This window comes from Balaenoptera borealis (assembly GCF_965194805.1).
Source record: "Balaenoptera borealis genome assembly, chromosome: 6".
Lineage (NCBI taxonomy): Eukaryota > Metazoa > Chordata > Mammalia > Artiodactyla > Balaenopteridae > Balaenoptera > Balaenoptera borealis.
The window spans coordinates 73,076,007-73,098,011 of NC_138863.1; the positions used below are offsets into that span (position 1 = coordinate 73,076,007).

Sequence of the window (22,005 nt, forward strand, 5' to 3'; positions counted from 1 at the left end):
GCTTCCTTGAAGGAGTCTCTGATCTGATGCTAAGGCAAATTCACAGTCACCGCTATAGCTCCGTGACAAGAAACCTTCAATTTTTGCCACCAATCCTCTAATCCCTACTTCTGCTGCTTCATCACTTGGGTGTCACCCACAAGCGAGGTATGATCCAAGCCCAGGGCACATCCTGAGACCATACAGCAGGCTCTGGCTCTGCTGCACGTGGTGATTTTAGGACCTTCTGGGAGGAAATAATCCCAGAACTGAGAATTTAAGATGTTTTCACAGAACAGGCCCTGGAGCCTGGAGCAGAGCCAGAGGTCCAAGGGCGATGGGGCCCCAGGTTTTCCTCCTCATGAAATGTCTGATTCTTCCAGGAGTCAGAACGGCCAAATGTGGCTTTAGGGACAGGAACGACGGTAGGGGTGAGGGATGCTCCAAGAAAATAAAGAGCAGAAAAGGGGCCACATGACCACAGATACCTCTCCCAGCAAAACAGGTTTTAACTGCTGGAAACTGCTTAGCTTACTGGCACGTGAGAAGTGCAGAAATAAATCCTTCCCAATAAGCAATGTATCCTCAACCAAGGCCCTTGTCACAAGGAATGAGGGCCTGGCGCTGGCGTCTCCTTGCAGCAGACTTGCCTGTCTCCTCTGCCCTTGGTTATGTTCACCAGCTTTTCTATGCCCCCCGAGTCAGCCAGGGCCTTGGCGTTCTCCATGTTCTTGCTGGTGACCTCATGCAGGGCGCAGCAGATGGCTGCCACAGTCTCATCCGACAGCACGCTGGGGCTGGCGCCACCCGGGAGCCGGTTGACCAGGTCTCGCATGGCGTATTTACCTGCCCGAGGCAAAAGAGAGCTCATTCCACTTTTGGAAGGGACCCGGTTTTTGTTATTGTTGTCATTGAAAGGTTGTGACTGTGCAGTCTCTTGAAAACAAAACCTCAAAAGAGACAATAACAGGAAAGAAAAAATCCATGGTAGAGAAGGAAATGACAAACATTTTAACTGTAAGGGGCAGGTTAACATCTCTGGCCGTGCCACTCAAGGAAATGATTGGTTTATAAAACCTTACTGCAAATTGCTGAAAGAAAATGTAAATCAGGGTGTAAAACTGGGTATAACAATCAAGTTGCTTTAGTTCCACTATTTTCATTAACAGCAAGAATAAAGGAATTATGATAGTAAATTTTATTCTCCATTCAATTCCTATGCATTATATAGGAATTACAACTTCCTCTTAAAGCTTTTCTTTGAATAAGTTTTAAGCTGGACCAAGTAAGGCTGCCAAACAATACTTTTCATGAAATCTTTCTAGATCTCAACATGTGAACTGGGTACAGTTACACATTTTTTTTTCAAAATTTTTGAATTTTATCTTATTTTTTTATACAGCAGGTTCTTATTAGTTATCTATTTTATACATATTGGTATATATATGTCAATCCCAATCTCCCAATTCATTCCACATTTTTATCAAGTTGAGGGTTTATATCAGTTGGTCTGACATCAGTAATAACATGCTCGTTTCTTTTAAAGAAGATAGAAGTATAATTCTGGTATGAAGATTATGGGCATGTTACGTCCCAGGAGTAATACAATAATAAAGTTCCCGATAGGACAAGGCTGGGGTGTCCCTTCGCTACTGAGGCATTTCCGTACAGATCCTCAATTTCCCTTACTCTTCTCCAAAAAGAGATTATCTCAAGCTTTTTCCATTTCAATTACTGACTGACAAACGGGAATAACTGCACTGCAGACAAAAGAAATTGACTAAAGCTCAAGTAAATATTTTCTTAGCTTTTCTCCCTATGCTAATAACTGAGTGGATGCTAAATGGGGTTTTTATTGAAGACCTATTTATATACAATGGTTAGCAGGAGAAGACAGGGCCTGAGTACACGCTGCATAATTTACAGCACGTCAAAGGGAAGACTCGGGCATACTCACAGAGAACATTGTTAGGAAGAGTGGAAAAGCAGTGATGACACTGTAAAAGCCAGAAGATAAATGTGGTTTTTAAGAACAGATGATAAGTTAGCACTGGTGATTCTGAATACTCACGAATGACCAAAAGGTCCACGACATGTAATTCGTCATTTTGCTACGGCACAATTTTAAATTGTACTCTGGAGGCTTGGGAGAAGGCCAGTCACTCAGTCTGTGAGTGACCCTAGCGGTTCCTTCAGAGCCTGCAGCCCAGACAGCTGGCTTGGTCAGACTCAGCTGAGTATTCAGCAACTTTTGTGAACTGACAAAACTTTGTTTCCTCGTAAAAAACAGCTCTGGAGAGAAAGTCCATGGCTAGTGCTCGTGATGGATGTGAGGAGAGAGTGAAGAGGTCAGAGAAGGGTATGGGTCTTAGGAACAGAAGTGCTGGGTAAATCAGAGTCAAATACTGAATATGGGAGGGGCTCAGACCACACAGGAAGGAAGGGATCCTCATGGGGAAACAAGAAAAAGTGACTCCTGAAACAGCTCAAGAGTACTCCAGCTGGGTAAAATAATGCTCATCAGTGGAGAGAGAAAACATGCGTGAACGTTTAAAAGGGGGTGAGGACATTCACAGAAAACACAGGGATGCCCCGAGAGAAGGCCAGGCCCCTGAATATACATTCGTTCTTCCCCAAGGTCTTCGCACTCATGGAGCTGGCTGTGCACCCTCTGCTCTCCCATCTCTCTCCTCCCATTTGTGGAGTGATAGGCCACAAGGTGTGTGTGGCCAACACTGTTTTTTAGCATTAAGAACTCCCAAAGTATATGGGTCTCTTATAAGAAATTCAAATAATATAGATGTAACAGAAATAACTTAAAAAATATCTTTAGGGGGCTTCCCTGGTGGCGCAGTGGTTGAGAATCCGCCTGCCAATGCAGGGGACACGGGTTCGAGCCCTGGTCTGGGAAGATCCCACATGCCGCGGAGCAACTGGGCCCGTGAGCCACAACTACTGAGCCTGCGCGTCTGGAGCCTGTGCCCCGCAACAAGAGAGGCCGCGATAGTGAGAGGCCCGCGCACCGCGATGAAGAGTGGCCCCCGCTTGCCAAAACTGGAGAAAGCCCTCGTACAGAAACGAAGACCCAACACAGCCAAAAATAAATTAAAAAAAAAAAAAATCTTTAGGGACCTAAAGGATTTCTCTCAGGGAAATGTGGGATTTGGAGCTATAACACATCTATTGGAATCAGGCATGAGCCAGACTATGAACAGGGCATGGAAAAGGCTCCTTTCCTCTCCAGGGGGTACAATTTGGCCCAAAGAAACAGTGTTTTAAGAGCAGGTTAATCCAGGCAATAAGTGAAAATAGCTTGTCTACCAGGCACTGTGTGAGGGGCCATGGTGACTCCTCACAGCCACTCTCTGAGGTAAACATTGCTGTCCTTGCTCCTTTTCTCTCTCCATCTTTGTCTTGCTCTATCATGGCAGGTGTATTTTAATATGAGTTCAATATATATTCACTAATCCACATAAGATCTTGTCAAATTTTCCCTCCTTCTCCCCTGACCTGTCATCAGCTGTAGGACTGGCATGGAGCTGGGAGGTTTACAAGGAGCATTTTGACAGCAAGCCCACGGTGAGGAGAGCAGGCACGGGCAGCTCCCCTTCAGAGATGGGAACCAAGGAAGAGTTTTCCATTTAGATGAAGGAATGGAGCCCACATGGGCTGCATACAGGGCACTCCAGGTTACACAGCCAGTGAGCAGCACATCCAGGGTTTAACCTGAGGTCCACTGGAGGGTCTCTGATCTCTTCTTCTCCCCACACTCTGCTTGGGATGTGGCTGTGCCCTGGAGGCAAGCAAGCTAAAGCTGCCGTGGGTGCACAGCTTTGAAGAGGCACTCATTCTCAAGTTCATGCAAGCGCCAACCCGACATCTGGATGGACCCAAGGGTGAATGCCTCCTAAAATTTTGCACCCTATGTGCCTCACTTGCCTTATCCTCATCCTGACCCTGCCCTGGGGTCAGGCCTTGGAACAGTGCCTCTGTTTTAAGGTGAGCATTTACACAGATGTGAGAGGGAAAAGCTAGAAAACATTCATGTGATTTCTTTTTTTTAATTTAGAACACGGTAGTATTGGAGAATTAGCAGATATGTCTCAAAAATCAGAAGAGGGAGAATTAAACCTTTTTTGTTCTTCAAGAAATGACTCTCTGGGGAAATAGATACACCAAATCTACCAAGCAGTTTTATAATGTATGACTGAAATTGCTAGCTCTTCTGAAAATTTACCTTCGTGATCCAGTGTTTAATTAATGAGCCTGCCTCTTGCTGAAAAGGAATGGTCAGAAAGGACAGACACACACGGGTACCAAATATGCCAAGACACCAGGGACTAGGACTGAGTTGCTAATCATTTTAAATGTCATATTTTTATAAATCAAAAGAAGAGTTTTATAAACGTTGTTGTTTCTCTCTTTATAGCTCACCTGGTCACCAGAACATACCTATGAGCTCCTTGTTGCGAACATCTAGGGCCATATTCCTCAAGGCAGTCGCCACAGAAGAAACAACTCTATCATTATCCATTCTCAGAAGTTCTACAAGGATGGGGAGCCCTTTTTCCTTGCGGACGGCTGCTCGGATGTACGCTGCAAACTAGGAAATAAAACAAGGTAATAAGTAATATAAAACAGAGTTCAACTCTCAGATGTTACTGTTGCCTAAAAAAAAGATGTTTCCAAAAGATAAACTAATAGATTAAATGTTTTCTTTCCAACTGGAGATTAAATCTGTGATGCCAGTCAAGAGAAAACCAGTCTGGGAGAAAGATAAGCTAGGATGACTGATTTAAAAAAGAAATCCCAAAGCCTGAAAACCTCAAGCCACCATCTGGCAGATATTTTTGGGTAGAAAAGAGAAGGCAGTGATTACTTTCTACTTCAGCTACATAAACATGATTAAGGACGGATGGCGTGTCTTCTCTGCAGTTGGCCCCAGGCCAGGTCCAGAGGCTATAAATAGGATGGCAGAGAGGGTAACTGGTCATTGCACATTAAAGGAGAACCTGTTTCCATCAAGTCATTTCTCTCCTGTATTCTCTGCAACAATATTTACAGTTTAGTAACCTTTCAAGGAAATTGCTTGGAAAAAAATCCTTTGCCTCAGAAGAAAAGGAATTCTCCAGGAACACTGAGCATTGTAATTCATACACACTGGTGAAGAAGTAAGTATTTTTGTGCGCAAAATGCTTTACCATTCAAGATTAGTTAGCTGCTGCTGCTATTTTTTTTTAATCCACAGTCAAGAACTTCTTTTGTGATTAAGAGGCAAGTCTGTACGGTGAGTCAGTTTGGGCACCGTATGAATTGGGAATGAACACTAAGTCATCAAGGAAACAAATAAACAAAAAAAGTAACATCTGAAAATGGGTCTTTAATCTTGTTTTGAGTTTTCACTGACATTTTTACCAATGCAAATTGTCTTTCAAAATTTAGGATAATTGAAAAATGTTGCTCATAAAACATCTAATACTTTCCTGCTGTGGTCAAGACACGAGGACACAGATCTGCCAGCCCTTTGTATTATTTTGAACATGAAAATATGTGACTGACTACTCAGTTTCCTTAATACCAACAGAATAGATTATTCTAATAACACAAATAAAAGGAAAAGATGCATTTCAAAGATCCTATTAGCTTTCTTCAGATGAAATCAATACTCTTATTTTCCAAATCAAATGATATCTGCAAGGAAAATAGAATACATGACTTGCTATCAGGTAAAGGACTTGGGCAGCTTTGGCAACTTCTCTCTCTGAAACCTGCAAGGACAGAACCAACACCTGTCTCGCGTGGAGACCAACTGGCTCAGCCCAGCCCTGGGCACCTCCCTTCCAGAGCACTACAGCCATCACCACTCCCAGATAGCTTCTGACTTGATCACATCTGTGGCCATGATTATCTTGTTTTCTTAATGAGGGCCAATACTTTGATTTACTATTTTAGACACTTTTGAAATCACTTCCATATAATGTTTATATTTTAAATGACCTTGCCATTTAACGTTTATTCACTAAAGATCCCAGAAAATAAAATTCTACAACTCAAATCGTATCTATTTTAATTATTGTCTTTTTTCTTATTATCATCAAATGATTCTCAGGTCATAAGAAGCTGGAGGTGAACACTGAGTCACCAACATAAATATTTTTGATACTTATGTGCTAGGCCCTCTCCTAGGTCCTCCACATTTATTATCTCATTTAATCCTTAAAACCACCAAATTAAGTAGGTATTATTTCCATTTTACAGATGATGAAACTGAGGACAGAGAGATCTGAGGCCCCCAGCTAGTAAGGGGGGTGGGGGAGGATTCAAAGCCAAGGGGTCTGGCTCCAGAGCCAGCACTTAGATGCTAAGCTATTAGCACTTTTAATTTTTTTTAAATTTATTTATTTATTCACTTTTATTGATCTATAGTTGATTTCCAGTGCTGTGCCAACCTCTGCTGTACAGCAAAGTGACTCAGTTACACACATATCAAGAACAATAACAACACAGCCACGGTGTCTTAGCACTAGGCCGTAATTATCTGTATATATTCATTAGAGCAGCTGGCCGCATGAAACAAACCTTACCTAGGCCTAGCAATGCTTTTCACTCTCACGGAAAAAACGATGGCCAATTTTCATTTGGGGAGGGGGTGATGGAGGAAGTAGTCAAAAACAAGCATTATAGTAATTCTACTAAAATATACTTGTTAGGAAATTTCTAGAGGTTGAAATGTTTCAAATAAGGATTGTCTGGGAAGTTCTTAGATGACATTTAAAAAGTTTTGATAACTTGCTTATAGTGGTAACAGTAGAAATCACCTTCAGTTTTCCTAAAGAAGTCACACACGTATTAGTGCAGGTGGAAACTTTGCCATGTGTATGTTCCATAAGTGTCTGAGAGAGGAATGGCGGCCCAGCCTCACCTCTAATTCAGGCCCTCGGCATCTCTCACCAGACTCCCCTACTGAATCCCAGCCTCGACTGTCCTCTACTTCAAATTCGCCTTCTGCGCTGCTGCAGACGGGATCCAACAGTGTCCACATCAGCCTGTCTGTGTCGTTGGTCTGCTTAAACCCTTTCAGTGGCCCCTCTGGTCTGAAGGTCGGGTCCCAGCTCCTGAAGCTTGGCCGTCAGGCCTGGTCACGAGGCCCAGCTCCACGGGGGCACTCCTCGTCCCACCCCCCACGTCCTGGCAACCGGCCTGTAGCCTCCACCCACGGCATCCTCACTGTGAGGCCCTTCCCCTGTTGTCCTTTTATCTGGATGGTTCCCTCTACACCCCGACCTCAACTCTGCTGGCTTAATTCTACTCATTCTTAAAGGTTCCATTTGGGCAGCACCACCCTTCCAGGACCCCTTCCCTACGTTCTGGCTCCCCTCTTCCCTTGCCTTTCCCTCACCTGCCAGGCTGGGTTAGATATCCTCTTCCAAGACCCCGCTGCACACGTATCCCATGGGGTCTACACTGTACTGTCTCCATGTGTCTGTTTTTCTCGCCAGCCTTCAGCTTCTCCTGGGGAAGGGCTACGTCATATTCATCCTTGGATCCCCAGAGCCGACTGCTGCCTCCCAGCTGTTTCCCTCCCCCCCCTTTACCAAACTCTATAAACCGTGTCCCTTTCCATAATCATTGCTGATCCGACTGCAAGAAGTGTGCCACAGATAGAAGACATCCTACCTTCCAGTTTCCAGCAGAGAGGTTCTGGAGAGATCCAGCAGAGCCTTCCAAGGTGGCCGGGTTGGAACTTTCTGCTAGAAGAGTCAGATATGGTTTTACCACTGACGGATGCCACAGCATCTCAACCCCTTTGGGGGACTTCGACAGTCCTGGGATAGGACCAACTCCATCCCACTGAAAGACAAAGAGCACGCATTAGTGGAAGCAAACATGTGAACACAGTATCCAACACCTGAAAACGTTCCTTTCTGCTAGACTCAGCTAGAGCTAAGCAGAAAAACTGCATCATGAGAAAAAAATTTTTTCTTGCCAAATATGTGATTTCTCACTCCCAGAGGAAACGAAACTTTAGAGTTTCATGTCAAGTAAAATGCTAACTTGATCCTCTTGTGGTGTTCTCTTTTTCTTCTTCTTCTTCTTCCCCCAGCAGCTTGGCTCCGAGTCTTTGCTGGGAGACTCTTTTCCGAGTAGGTCATCCAATTCGTTCAGCCCCAGCGGCCGGGCCTGGGGCACCTCCAGCTCCAGCCGATACGACAGGTTCCTCAGCGTGCACACGCAGTTCTCCACGGTCTGAAACCCAACACAGTGTAGGATTAAAACCACCGTGGCACATTAGTGCAAAGTGTTTCTGCACTGAGCACCAGTGATAGTAAAGAAATGTAGAACATGAAAGAACTGCTTTTCACTTTATGGGAAGTGCAACAGTCTAAGGTCAGAATGGTGATTCCAGACTGTTGGCAGGACACCCAGTGACAGAGTGCAGAGCCATCCGCAGTGCAGCTGACGATCTGACTGCCTGCTGAGTGAAATGTGCGAGACTCCGGAGAAGAAAAAGCCCAGGGTTCTGCTTCAGGGCTGCCGCAGTGGCAGAGATGCGCCCAAGTTACCAGACCTCCCCCCCCCCGCCACTGGGAATCCTCATCGTGACAGCGGGTGCTACCAGCCTCCACCTCGGGCACAGCCCCACCCCGCAAGCGCCATCTCTGTCGTCTCTTTCCATCTCCCACCTCCCCCCTCCCTCTGTGGAAAGTTCCACGATCTCTGCTGATGTTTTGCCTTCTGCACATGGTCTTCTGTTCCTCAAAGTCTGTTATCACACCTCTAATTGGGAGGCCAACTCGCTTCAACTAAGTGTGTCTAAAACCAAGTTCAGTTTTGCCTAGTGAGCTCTCCTTCTAACTTGCTTATTCCTCTCAATTTCATCCGCAGATCTTTTGGTTCAGTTGAAGCTCAAATAAAAACTTGGCTGTCCCTCTGAGTTTCTCCTCTAGCTCCCTCCCAATCCTACCACTCATTCTTCTTTTCCCTCTTAGACCCCTGTTTACGACCCCAGGCCTGTTTGTGGCCCCTCTTCGTCCAGCCCATCCTGAACAACAAGTGCCCGGCCTGCCTTGGGACTCCTGACACTTTTAGTCCCTGCTTCCTGTTTCTCCCCACCTTCCCTGGCCCCTGATGCTGGGGCAGACCCTGGATGGCATCACAGCTGAAAAATGATGAGCAGAATTCCTTGTGAGAGGGCCGGGATGGAGGAAATAGGAGGGGAGGATAAGGGGGACATGCTGGCAACAGAGGGAGTGGGTGAAAGACTGCAACCCGCATGTAGAAAGGGGCATCCAGAGTTGGTACCGAGGCAAGAAGGGCAGAGGGGTTGGGGGTATTCCAGTGCCTGGACCAGGAACTTTTATTCAGTAGATACTTAGATCCAGATGGATTTGACTGTAGCGGCAGGGGATACGGAACTGGAGGAAAGAGCAGTGGGGCAATCACCTTGACGATGAGCCCAGGAGAAACCACAGAGAAGGTCTGGACCCTGGCAGATCCTTCGCCACATGGAGTCACTCAGTTTTCATGGTTCTAAGGCTATTTTCTTAGGTTCTCATGTCCCTGTTAACTTGTAATTTTTAGAGACAGTCTCCCTTTATTTATTTACTTTGAGACAGTCTCCCTTGGATCTGGAGCGCAGCCTAACAAGGAGGAGAGGGTCAAGAATTCCAGAGAGAGTCAATGGCACGCGGACAGCGGCGGTCGGCAGCTGCTGTCCTCTGCCACCGCGGCGTTCTCGGCCAGGCGGGCACTGACCTTGCTGTCGTAGTCGGATGTGCTCACACACGTATGGATCACGTACAACAGCGAGTCCACCAGCCCCTCACAGGATCGCATCTGCTTCCGCGCTTCCTCCCCCGCGGAGCTGAGATTCCTAGACAGGCAGAGACACGGGGGAGCTCGTTAGCTGCGGAGCCTTACCTTAATGATCTGAGAACGGGTGACACGGCAGCACGTAGATCTGGTCCGAAGAGGCATTTGGAGCCTGCATTTTAATCTCGAGGGAGCTCACAATAATAGCCAGCCCCCCATTAGCCACACAAATAGAAGGGAGCAGGGGCGCTTGAACTTTGTATCTCTCTTGTGACAGGCCACCTTCTAACCTCCTAAAATAATTATTTTGGGGCTTATCTTCAGTTTCCTCATACGTAAGAAAGGGGGAATAACAGTAACTGCCTCGTAAGGTTGCTGTAAGGAAGAGATGGGCTGCTACATACGAAGCAGTTAGGAAGTGCCCACCACGTAAAAGGATGTTTGCTAGCCACGCACGGTGGCTGTTTTTAGACATCCTTTACCCCCTTGTTAGGTCGTAAGGTCTTTGCAGTCCCTGCACCTATTAAAATGTTTTGCATGTAGTAGGTGGTCATAAATGCTTCCTGAACAAACAGAGGAAACATATTTCTTGTATAAACATTTCAAGTTAAATAGGAACACTTGCTCATGCCACAATTTTTCTCATCTTTTTAATTATTAAAAACCCTGAAAATTGTTTTAGGTCTCAGCCATATGGAAATTTGTGCTATCAGTTCAACTTCGTGAATCGATACCAAATTATAAGGCTCTATTTTATGTGCCATTAACAAGGGTTCTAGGCTAACTCTGAGATTTTGCAAAACTTAGACTAGATAAGGGGGATCGGGAATGACTTTTCTTTTCACCTTTGTTTTTCTGAGGCCAGAGATACTATCACCCATGATCCCTCTACTGTTCTTTTTGTTTGTTACTAAAAAATATTTAATAGCCAAAGTAACAAAGGCACTGATGAATCATGTGAAGGTGTCAACAAAGTAGAAGAGATGTTAGACTTTAACAATCAGTTTGAAGTACAAAGTCTGAATCAGCTGAATATCAGCCATGGGAATAAACAAAAAAATAAGCTGCATATCTGTCCCATACAAAGAGAAAACACTTATTATCTTCAATTCCATATTAAATATTATCAATCCTATATCAATACTGACCAGCTACTAGAACGTAAAAGAATCTTCAATCAATATTACACAAAATATATTCCCTAACTAAAATTAAATAAAATTAGAAATCATATAAATTCATCTGCCCCACTTATTTGAGATATTAGAATACATTCTTTAATTCATGATTATATTAGTTATATATTGCTGTATAACAAATTACCCCAATATTTAACAGCTCAAAAAATAAATACTTGTTGTAATATCGTTTCTCTGGGTCCAGCATTCAGGTGCTTCTTAGCTGGGTGCCTCTGGGTTGGAGTCTCCCATAAGGCTATAATCAAGCTGTTATCTGGGGTTATAGTTATCTGAAGGCTCAACTATGGAAGGATCTACTTCCAAGTTCACACAAGTGGCTGTTCCCAGTCCTCAGAGAATCCACTTTCAAGTCCATTCACGTGACTATGGCAGTCCTCACCTTCTCACTGTTTGCCAGACGTCAGTTCCTGCCATGGGGGTTTCTACCTGGGAAAGCTCACAACATGGCAGCTAGCTTTCGCTCAGAATGAGGCAACAAGAGAGAGAGTGAGCAAGACACAGGCCAGCCTCTTTGTAACATAATCTCAGAAGTGGCATCTATAACTTCAGAATTACTCTTTATTTGAAGGATTTCACTCAATGAAAGGGGAATACACGTGGGCGTAACACTAGCAGGCAAGAGTTTTTGCGTCCATCTTAGAGGCTTCCTGCTACAGTGGTTTAAGAGAAAATAAAAGTAGAAAATATAAATTAATTATGAGCATTGCATATCTAAAGTCCCTCTACTGTTCTTATCCAGGGTTACCTCTCAGTAGCTCTCAACAGCTAACCTCTTCTGTTCCTCTAACGGGGATCCGGTATCCCTCTGGTTTTCCTCTCATCTTGCTGTCTTCCCTTCTCAGCCTCTTCTGCCTGCGGGTCCCTCTGGAATGCCCAGGGCTACTTTGGTCGCTTCTTATCTTTATCTTTGTGCTCTCCTGGGCGGCCTCCTTCGGCTCCTTGGATTTAATACAACCTATGGACCCGTGACTCCCCAGTTTTTATCTTTAGCCCAACCCCTCTCTAGAACTCCAGACTCGCTTGTCCAGACGTTACATTTACCCACATGGATAGCTAATTAGACATCTCAGAGTGGGCCAGCCAAAACCCTCAGGGCTCCTCTCTCCACCCTTCCTCCGCCCCTCTGCCTGACCTCATCAGCAGCACTTCCGTGCTCCCAGCTGATCCAGCCAAAGATCTAGGCGCTGTCCTTACTTCCTCCCTTTTCCTCGCCCCTCATATTCAGTCCATGAGCAAACCTCGTCAGCCTCTCCCTCCACAACACACTCCGCTCTGCCAACCTCTCTCTGGTGCCTGGCCTTTGTCACCCTCCTCATCTGCCTTCCTGCCCCCACTGCTGCCCCCATCACAGCCAGAATCCATCCCTACTTTTGTGAGTAGACCCTCTGATGTTTCCCCATGACACTTGGCACGTAGTGCACTCCTTGCTCTGATCTAAAAAAATCCGACGTAACTGGTTTCACTCTGCACCTTGCCCATTAAGCTCCAGCCTCAAGCCCCTTCCTGCCCCAGAGCCTTTACACTCCCTGTTCCCTTTGTCTCGAGTGTGTCCTCCTCTCCTCCCCCTCCCCCACCCTCACGAGCAGCCCCTCGTGGTATTTCCGAGTAGACTTAAACTTCACCTCCTATGAGAGACCACCGCCTGACCATCAAAGTAACCAACTAGTAACTCTTACATCACCCTATTTTTTAAATGGCATCTGTTGTTATTTTATTGTTTATTTATTTACCTGTCTTCATCAATAGAACTTGGTTCTATCCGAGCCGCGACGTACTCTGTTTTGTCCATCACCGAATTTACACAGAAGGCATTCACCAACTGTTAACAGCCCTGAACCACTGGGGGAACCTGAGCATGCGTCCTGTCCTTGGGCGGAGGAAGGGTGGAGAGAGGAGCCCTGAAGCCTGGCAGGCTAGCTGAGGGCTCACGGCCTCCCCCGAGCCAGGTACAGGGAGATGAGACGCTGCCCCACAGATCAGCAGTAGAGGCCATGTGACCCGCTCTGTGATGCAGGAATCTGAGTCAGGGAACTGGCCTGTCTTCTAGGAGCCTGACTCTTGTCGCCCGCTCCCCTGCCCCAGTTACCCATCACAATAGCGGAAGGCTTCAGAGCAGAAGCCCAGGCCCCTCCCTCCCCCTCCCCCCACCTCAAGCTCTGGTGTAGAGATGCTCAGACATCTTAGCTTAAATGGTAAATAGCGCTCACTGTGTGTTAGACACTACACGAAGCATTTTATACAAACTGAGTCTTCACAACTCTGAGATGTTATTATTACCCCTGTTGTAAAGATGAGGAAACTGAGGCTCAGGACGGGACAGGAAGTCAGTCTGTCTGAAGCCAGAGCCCACTCTTGTTGTCACCAGGCCACTCTGCCCCAAGGTTTCTGTTTCAAGTTCCCAGTAAGCCTGGGAAACTGGGTGGAAATTGAGCTGATGAGAGTTAATGGCAAATAGTGAGCAGTACCGTGTACAGTCAAAGGAGGCTTTATGGATTTTAAATGCTAAAGATAATGACTGAAAAGAGTATTTGGGCTCATTTTCATTATTTATAAAACTCAAACCCAATGATTGCTTAAACCACACCTTTTTGCACCCTTTTAAAAGTAAAAAAGTTTTAACCATTACATTTAAAAAGACTGAAGTCTAATTGACAGACATTATGCTAGTTTCAGGTGTATAAAACAATAATTTGACATTTGTATATATTGTGAAATGATCACCACAATAAGTCTAGTTACCGTCTGTCACCATACAAAGTTACCAAGTGTTTTTTTCTTGTGATGAGCACTTTTAAGATTTACTTTCTTAGCCTCTTTCAACTTTACAACACAATATTAGTGACTACAGTCACCTTGCTGTACATTACATCCCCATGACTTATTTTATAACTTGAAGTTTGTACTTCCACATTTTGAATTTAAACAAAAACCAGGCTGCCAACACATTAGCAATCAGAATGTGATAACCAGAAAAATGCTGTTCAAGTGGAAAGCACTGGAATTTTGACAGTAATTTCGGCCTGAAAGGGCTTTTTTGACTGATCTATAGAAGAGTCATTTATAAGATACTGTCTCTCAAGCCACTGCTCTGTGCTCACAATGTTTCCTTCATAGGATAACAAAGCCCAGTGGTCTAAATTTTTAAAAAAACTTGGAAACTTAGAGAGATATTAATAAAAATGAAATATTAAATCATCCTGAAATCAACTTAGCTATGACACATATTATTTAATCACAGACTTAATCGTAAAGAAGAAATAAAAATTTACCTCAGGCAACCTGTCGTATTACGCAGAACGAGTGAAGTCTGAAATTTAATTTTATGATCGTCATCAAAAGAAGAGTTATTCCATCCAGAATGTGGAACGATCACAGTGTTTGTCAGGGTTGAGAGAGCATCTCGGATGATTGTCATCTTTACGGCATCACATGAGGATAAATTCCAAAGAACTCCTAAAGAATGAGATTTTAAATATCAAATCAATTAGAAATCCTGCAGTTTTAGTAATGAAATAAACATATTAGCTTTAATTGATGGGAATTCAGTCTGTTCCAAACCTAATCTATGGCCTGAATTTACAACCAGGCTGGGGATGGACCTCTAATAAATGTTGACTGAACATATGTAAGCTTCTGGCAGTATATTACCAAGTTGTCCTTATCTTAAGTTTTGGAGCCTATGTATCTATCAGGCAAGATGACTATGGTTTTGCAAAGCAAATTAGAGTTACTCTGTGAGGGGGAGGGGCACAATCCAATCAAGGGTCATAAATATGATGCATCTGTGATGGTTATAAAAATGTGGTTCATTGTATCATCCCTTACATTCAGTGTTGTGTGTGACAAACCATTTTTAAAATTTAGTACTTGAAAAGAACTTCTCTTTCTCAAAAGAAGGACACTTTCTCTTCATCACACTTCCTTTTCTTACTTTTGCTACCGGGAAGCTCATGCTTAAATATTATGCTTGCAGTAACTTGCACAAAGGGTGGTTACATTTGTCTTATCTCCCTTATTTAGATAAGGTTTAAACATTTCTATTTCCACGTTAAGAGTTTTATCAGCATGTGCAAGTTACTACCATTCCTTTTTGGATACAGGCGAGACGAACAATAAATTAAAAGCTCCCAATATTGTAATTTGTATCAATATTGCTAGGACACCAGACCTTAAATGTAGCTTATTAGAGTGTTATTTGAATTATAAGCATATTAGAGGGTCCTCATTTCTGTGTCAACCATAAGAGGGTTAAATTATTGTTATAAAGCACATATTTCCTAATAGTTACTCTTTTAGAAATTAGAGCAAATTCAAGATTATACCTACTCTAATGTCATTTTCACACTGATGCATTTTCCTAAGTAAGAGTGGATGGGGTGGAGGAGAGATGGTACAGCTGGATCTTCAGAGCCCTACACTCCTGATGTATCCTTGGCAAGTTTCATCAGTCAGTACAGTGATTTTAGAACTATCAACACACAAAAACGCTCGAGGCCTGTGGAGGGGAAGGAGTTGGCAAAACCCGCCCATGCCCATGGAAGCACGTGAGGCTTGTGAACATGACTGATCTAGAGTGTTGGGCCAGAGACAAGACTGAAAACTGCTGCTCTGGCGCTGGTGACCAAGGAGCTAGCCTGTAAACTGCCTGCGCAGCCTTCTCGGGGCCTAAACTCGCAGGGCCCCTTACGAAGGAGGGAGGCGGGAGAGAGCTGACAGGAGCTTTCTTTCTTTATGGAGGGAGGAGGGGTTCAAGCAAAGGGCTAGAACTGAAGAGAGTAAAACAATACTCTGTGAACCAAGAGGACCATCCATTCCCCGCACATCTGCCCTGACCCACTCACACGGTGGAGGGATGGTCGATGACAGGCAGACGCTTGGGCTCTGTCCTGGGAATCACCCTGGGTTCTGACTCCTCTTTCACTTGGCTTTGACTTCTGGCCTTGCTGATTGGGCTTCCCTTGCTCCCCCAAGACTTTCATCCTTTCTCTGCTCCTACCCTTTGGGGTGGGACAGCCCACCATAAGCACAGCTTTTCAGGACCTCAGCCTCAGCGGTGACCCATCTAGTCAGGCTCGGACTTGAGGGGGATTTGGACAGTTTAGCATCGGGAAAAGGAAGGACCCTGCTTTGCCTCTGAAGGCTTGTTCTGTCTACCCCGACAGACCTTCGTTTCCATAACTATCCCGTGGCTGATGGTCCTGGTGAGAGGGCAGCACACACTGCAGGTGCTTATGAAGTGAACTGAAACTCCACAAGCTGAGCTACTTCTCTCTGGATTCTGACACAACTGGCTGCATCTATGTGAGTGGGTTTAAACCGGGCTCCCTGGACTCTGGGGGTTCCGCTGGGCTCTTAGGGGCAGCCACGCGGGAAGTGGGGGGAGAACTGTCGGCAGGGCTCCAGATCCCATCCCAGTTCACCGGGAGCAGCTCCATCCTTATCTGTTCTCAATACTGGGCTTCACTGTACGTTTCTGTTTGAAAAAAGGGTTTTGTGTCTAAAAGACATTTGAAAAGCACTGTATTAGGGGAAAAGTATCCGAGGACGGATGACCACAGAAGAGACCTTGGGCTCTAAGGATGAAAAAAGAGTCTCTGGAGATTGGTTCTGACCCAAATGATAGGTGAGGGGAGAGAAGACAGAAGGAGAGTGGGTTGAGGCACAAAAGCATGGATGATAGCAGCCGCCACGAATAGGGCTTTAACATTTTCTGCCAACGAGGCCAACCTCACCCCACCCAGGGCTCTGAAGGGGCCTGCCCGGGGCCTGAGTCAGCCAGAGGGGCAGCATGTGGCCCAGAGGCCAGTGGTGGGGAAGGGTCATTTCCTAACCTCTCCTGATGACAATTTCATAACATGTGATTCTGAAGGCCACTGGAGCAGTTCTTCTCTCTGTGAAAGCATTTCAAAGTCCTCACTCCACGAAATTCTACACATGGGGGAGAGCTCCATTTTCCAATAAGCTACGTTCTACTTCACAGAATAAATGCATTCCAGTAACGTTAATTTAAGGCAAGGTTTATGGAAAGTAAAGTCTATCATACTGTAGGTTATAGGTATAAAATTAGATACATCTCTACGGAAAATTAAACAGTGCTGAGTCACACACTTCAGGTGAAAACACGACTAAGAAGAGGGGTGGTTCTTACTTAGCACGTTGGATCTTGGAGCTGATGCCTAGAAGTTCTCCAACTGCTGGCAGAGAAGCTTGTTTTTCATGGTTCCTGCCTCCGCTCCTGGCTACTTCTAAGATCTACTCTGGCAAGAGGAGAGTTCCCAGGTTTGCGGATTCGCCTGACTTTCTGTGCTGGAACAAGGATTTTGTCTGGCTCTTTCTTTTCCTTGCCAGGCATTTAGAATGACCAGTGGAGTTATATGTCATTCTACAGTTTACTATTAGCCATTACATCTACAGGGGATTGGACAGCAGAAACGTTCGTAAATCAACATACACCATAGTAACTTGGCCATTTACTATGGTTTTACTCCGTGCCAGGCACTGTGTGCTTTACACATAATACCTTAAAGAGTCAAGATGCACAAAATGAATTCACTTCCCATTTAATTGTTTGGTAGGCTTGAAATTCTACATGTTGACTTTTTACAGGATGATGAGCATTTCTTTTTCTAAATTTAATATTAAATTTCATTAGGCAAGTATAATGAGTAAGAAACACTCTATTATCCATTCTTTTGTATGTCTGGTTACACATATGCAGGGGACATAATAGGTGCTCAGAAATATATGTTGATGGATCCAATTTAATAGCCTATATTTGCTTTTAGATTTCCCTTTTATTTTTTGCCTGTCAGATTTAGCACCTAAGTATGTATTCCCTCTCTTTCACACCTTTTCTTAAAACTGAGTGTCCTGAGAGTGTCCCTTAAGGTCTGTAACTACATGGAGAGGGTCAGAACAGTGGTCTGGATCTGTAAGGGAATTTGCCAGCATAGTTTAGCCTGCTTTTCACACGAAGACCAAAACGGATGGTTGCTGAAACTACCACCCTAGCTGTGGGGCTAGGAGATTACGTTGCTGCTTCATCTCCCAGAACCAGAAGTTAAGTTACACCAAAATGCCTGAATCCCCATCCCTCAGACTGCAAAAAGAAAGGACCAGTGTTGCCCAATTATAAAATGTTAAATTATTTAAAAATACGTAATCCTTCAGTAGACTTGTAGGCCAGCTGACTAGGTTATCTTTCAGTCAACTCAGATGACTCATTAAATCAGTCTGCTATAGAAATTAAAGCTACCTCTCCTGCAACTTCAAAAAATGTTCAAAATTATTCTTGATCAGAAGAAATGAAAGATTCTATTTTTGCTAAGTCTGTGGCATCCACACAAAGGCAGCTTTCTGATCCCGCATTAAGAGTTACATTATCCCTCTAATCCTGTACTTTGCTATGTAACACAAAAAACTACATTTGGTATGGATTTAACTCGCCATTTTGAACATCAAAGCAAGTTCCAAGACTTTGGTTTTTCCTCCCCACTTTCTTTTTCAAAAATAAAGGTTATGGAAAGCCAAAACAACCAGTTCTGATCAACCAACATTGACTGAAGAAGGTTCACTTAAACTTAAAAGCCTTAGCTACGGAATGATTAATTTGGCTTTTCTACTCAAAGTAAAAAGCACCATTCTAAAGACCAACTGATAATACCTGTGTGCACTTGCCTCACTAGAGCAGTAATAAAACAATGTTCTCTCCACTTACTCTGTCTAGGGCTTCATTTAATGGGTCAGGGAGAATGTTCCTAGAACAGTAAGTAACGAATGGAAAATACACCAGCTCCCACATGTAGCGAGACTGAAGAGAAATACAGAAATATTAGCATTCTCCATCAGCATGATACACCTCCAGCTCCGACGTCCTAGTGCAAAATTATTTTCAAAAATATTTAGCAGCACTCTCCACTGTCTCTTGGCTCCTTAAAAGAAAGTTAAAAATAAACTATAATTCAGTTTAGGAAACTTGAGGTTTTTATTTAAAGCAATTAGCTATTTGTTGTGAGAACTAAGAATATAAATAAACAAACTCATTTTGAAAATATTAGGGCATTTCCTGCATACTACTGTAGAAAACGCTGCTTATTCTCTACCACAGGAGAAAGTACACATAATTATGAGTAACCAGTAACCACAATGAGAAACTGCCATAAGAGATGAAAGTTCATTTTCCCCACAAAGAATGAATAAAGTAATTAAAATACCATTCACATAAATCCTAGGCCACAGAATTTTGAAAGAGTGCACGTTTAAAACTAGCATTATAGCTATTCTTACAACCAAATGATAATTTCATAGTTAAATTAGAAACTGATTTTACTTGGTTAATTAAAATAATAGCACCATTTGAAAAATGCATTTCTTAAAGGACATTAGAAAACCAACCAAACAACATTTTGAAAATGTTATTTCTCTCGTAGCATAAATACATAACAGCCTATGCAACTGTTTTTCTTTCTTTTTCTGATATGAAAGAAATCTAAACCCATTAATTTTTATATAGTATTCAATTTTTGCTGCTTCCTAATTATCAAAAAAATACCCGAACAAACAACCCCTCCTCCCAAAACTGCACAACACAAGGGTTCATGGGCATTGCAAAAAAGAAAAATAAAACAGCCAAAAAAGTGCTAGTGCACTTCAAATATCACCACTGGACATGCCCCTGCATTTTCTTTCATGAGTTGGCCTCATGCCCAGTGTCTGTTCCTGACATTCTTGTTTCAGACATGCTCTTTCATGAGATGTCCACGAGGCACCCAAGCCTTAGGGGTGCGAAGAGTACTAAATCAGAGAAGAGACAACAAGGTCTTGGCCGCATCATTCCCTGCACAGAGCAAGCATCGTGATAAATCACTATCATGCTTCAGCTCTCTGGGGGCCAGAACTGCCTGGTATACATGTTCATCCCCTCCCAGCTATTCTGCATCCATGGGCTGCTTGGAACAGGCTGGTGTCGTGTATACCCACCCTGCAAGCATTCTTGCAGGGGTAGAAATATTAGACTAAAAGTGAAAATATAAAACATCAAGGCTGCAGATTGCATATACGCGTCCAAGCATGTGTGCTTCTCGTAAACCCATAGTCTGTGGATAACAAGGCAGGAATATGGGCCTGTGAACCCAGGGCCCGTCTGCTCCTAGCACATGCCTCCATCGTGATTCCCGAGATGGTCTCTGGCTGAAACACCCAGGATCTAGCAACAACACATCTCCATTTCTTCTGTCTGCAGCTGCTCCGAAGCTCTTCCCTAACCCCAGTAGGGTTTTTATAAACCTCTGCGACTTCCAGTTGGGCAGAGTAATGACAAGATGCTATGGCTACTATATCCTGTCACAACACGGTCACCTGCATCCCTGCCCCCTTCTGGCATTAAAGCTCTGTACCTCATGCCTTTTAGACACATGTTACTTATACCCAAGCACAGCCTAGACATGCAGCGTCTAATACAACAGCCACAGGCTGCATGTGGCTATCGAGTACATGCAATGTGGCTGGTCCAAACTGAGATGTGCTGTAAGTGTAAAACACCCACTGGATTATGAAGACCTGGTATGAAAAAAATGAATGTAAAACACCTCATTGTTTTTATATTGCTTACAAGTTGAAGTGATATTTTGGAACTATTGGGTTAAACAAACTACACTATTAAAATAAACACATTTTTCTTTTTCCTTTTTAATGTGGCTACTAGGAAGTTCAGAATGACACGTGCCCTGCATTTACACTTCTACTGGAAAGTGCTGGTAGGGACGTTTTCATGCCAGAGTCTAAGGGATACAAGTACGTGAGCCCTTTGCCCCCAGGAGGCCTTGCCACAAATAGTTGCAGCACCAGGCCGCTCAGACAAAGCACCCACCAGCAGGAAGAGCAATAAGGCCAGCTCCACAGAAACGCCAAGCGACAGGTACTGTGTTTCTCACCGGGCAGCTGGTACCGGGTGAGGAGATTTGCCGGGGCTCACAGAGCTGGAAGGAAACAAGTGGATCTGACTCTGGAGCCCACACTCACTCCTGACACCATGCTGCCTCTATCTCCCTGGATGTTTTTCTTAGCAGGCAAACCTCTGCCTTGGTGTGGAACTGGAGACCACTGCATTCGAGCTGGCGTGTGAAGGGCAGAGGCCAGGGAGGATAGGGGCTGCAGATTTGGACCGGCAGCTGGGGAAGGACACACTGCAGGGAGACAGGCATTATCCCAGGAGGGGACAGTGAAGCGGATGGACCAGGAGGGGCGAAGCCTGTGTCCCAGGACAGTAGGTCAGGGAGCATGTGATGAGGACGTGAAGGAGTGCAGAGGGGATGGGAAAGCACAGAGGAAGGGAGAGTGAGTGCTTGTGATGAGAATCTGGAGCCTGATGCGAGCTGAGGGTGACGTCAAAGATGAGTCAGCAGTTCACCTCCTGTGTGAGAATATGGTACAGATAACAGAAATGAGGAAATCAAGGGGGTAGCGGGAAAAAAGTAGTGTGAGAAGTGTCTGCCATTTTTGTGGCTTCAGGTAAATGACTCAAACTTTCCATCAGGACTGGAATGCTGTGAATAAATTACGAAACTGAAACAGAATTGAAATAATGGGAAAGCAGTTATTATGAGAGTGGGACAAAAGTACTGTCTTCAGTTATAGAAATGCCTTTCTCTGGATAAATTCCCAGGAAAACAAGTCCTGGTGGTGGATAATCGTTTCCAGGGTTCCCAAGATGAGACCATCTCAGTAGAGGTTCCTGAAAACGTGTACAGTGACCCGCAGAGCACCTGAACGTGCAGTCCTGGAGCTGGCTTACAGGCCCGGCTCCTGGCTTCCTTCTTCCTGTACCCCTGCTGCCAGGCTAGGCTTTGCTACACTCCTTGCTGGTTGGCACAGCTGGCATCCTAGGTGGTGGGCGGTGAAGCTGCCCCGAGAGCTGGGGTCCTGCAGGGAGGCCTGGCCCGGCCAGCCTGGTGGGCTTGGGAAGGCAAAGTCAGGCCCAGCTGCGGTCATGGTGGTCCGGACCTCGGGTCCCCAC

The 22,005-nt window shown here is 44.6% G+C and overlaps 1 protein-coding gene and 1 pseudogene across 27 annotated transcripts in view; one reads left to right on the plus strand and one right to left on the minus strand.

The window, feature by feature from the left end:
* The window catches only part of LOC309630263 (heterogeneous nuclear ribonucleoprotein R pseudogene), a 499,447-nt pseudogene that overhangs the window by 272,700 nt on the left and 204,742 nt on the right, over positions 1-22,005 (plus strand). The gene's annotated exons all lie outside the window — the stretch shown is intronic.
* PKP4 (plakophilin 4) overlaps positions 1-22,005 on the minus strand; it is a 246,574-nt gene that overhangs the window by 9,062 nt on the left and 215,507 nt on the right. For 16 of the 26 annotated variants that reach the window (XM_082395257.1, XM_082395256.1, XM_082395254.1 and 13 more), the window contains 7 exons: positions 16,823-16,882; positions 14,261-14,444; positions 9,736-9,853; positions 8,035-8,226; positions 7,657-7,830; positions 4,432-4,582; positions 630-825 (listed from right to left, as the gene is read on the minus strand). In XM_082395257.1, the coding sequence (XP_082251383.1) occupies positions 630-825; positions 4,432-4,582; positions 7,657-7,830; positions 8,035-8,226; positions 9,736-9,853; positions 14,261-14,444; positions 16,823-16,882 (1,075 nt within the window). The remainder of the gene's footprint in view (positions 1-629; positions 826-4,431; positions 4,583-7,656; positions 7,831-8,034; positions 8,227-9,735; positions 9,854-14,260; positions 14,445-16,822; positions 16,883-22,005) is intronic. The other 10 variants (XM_082395242.1, XM_082395237.1, XM_082395236.1 and 7 more) reach the window with 2 other exon arrangements.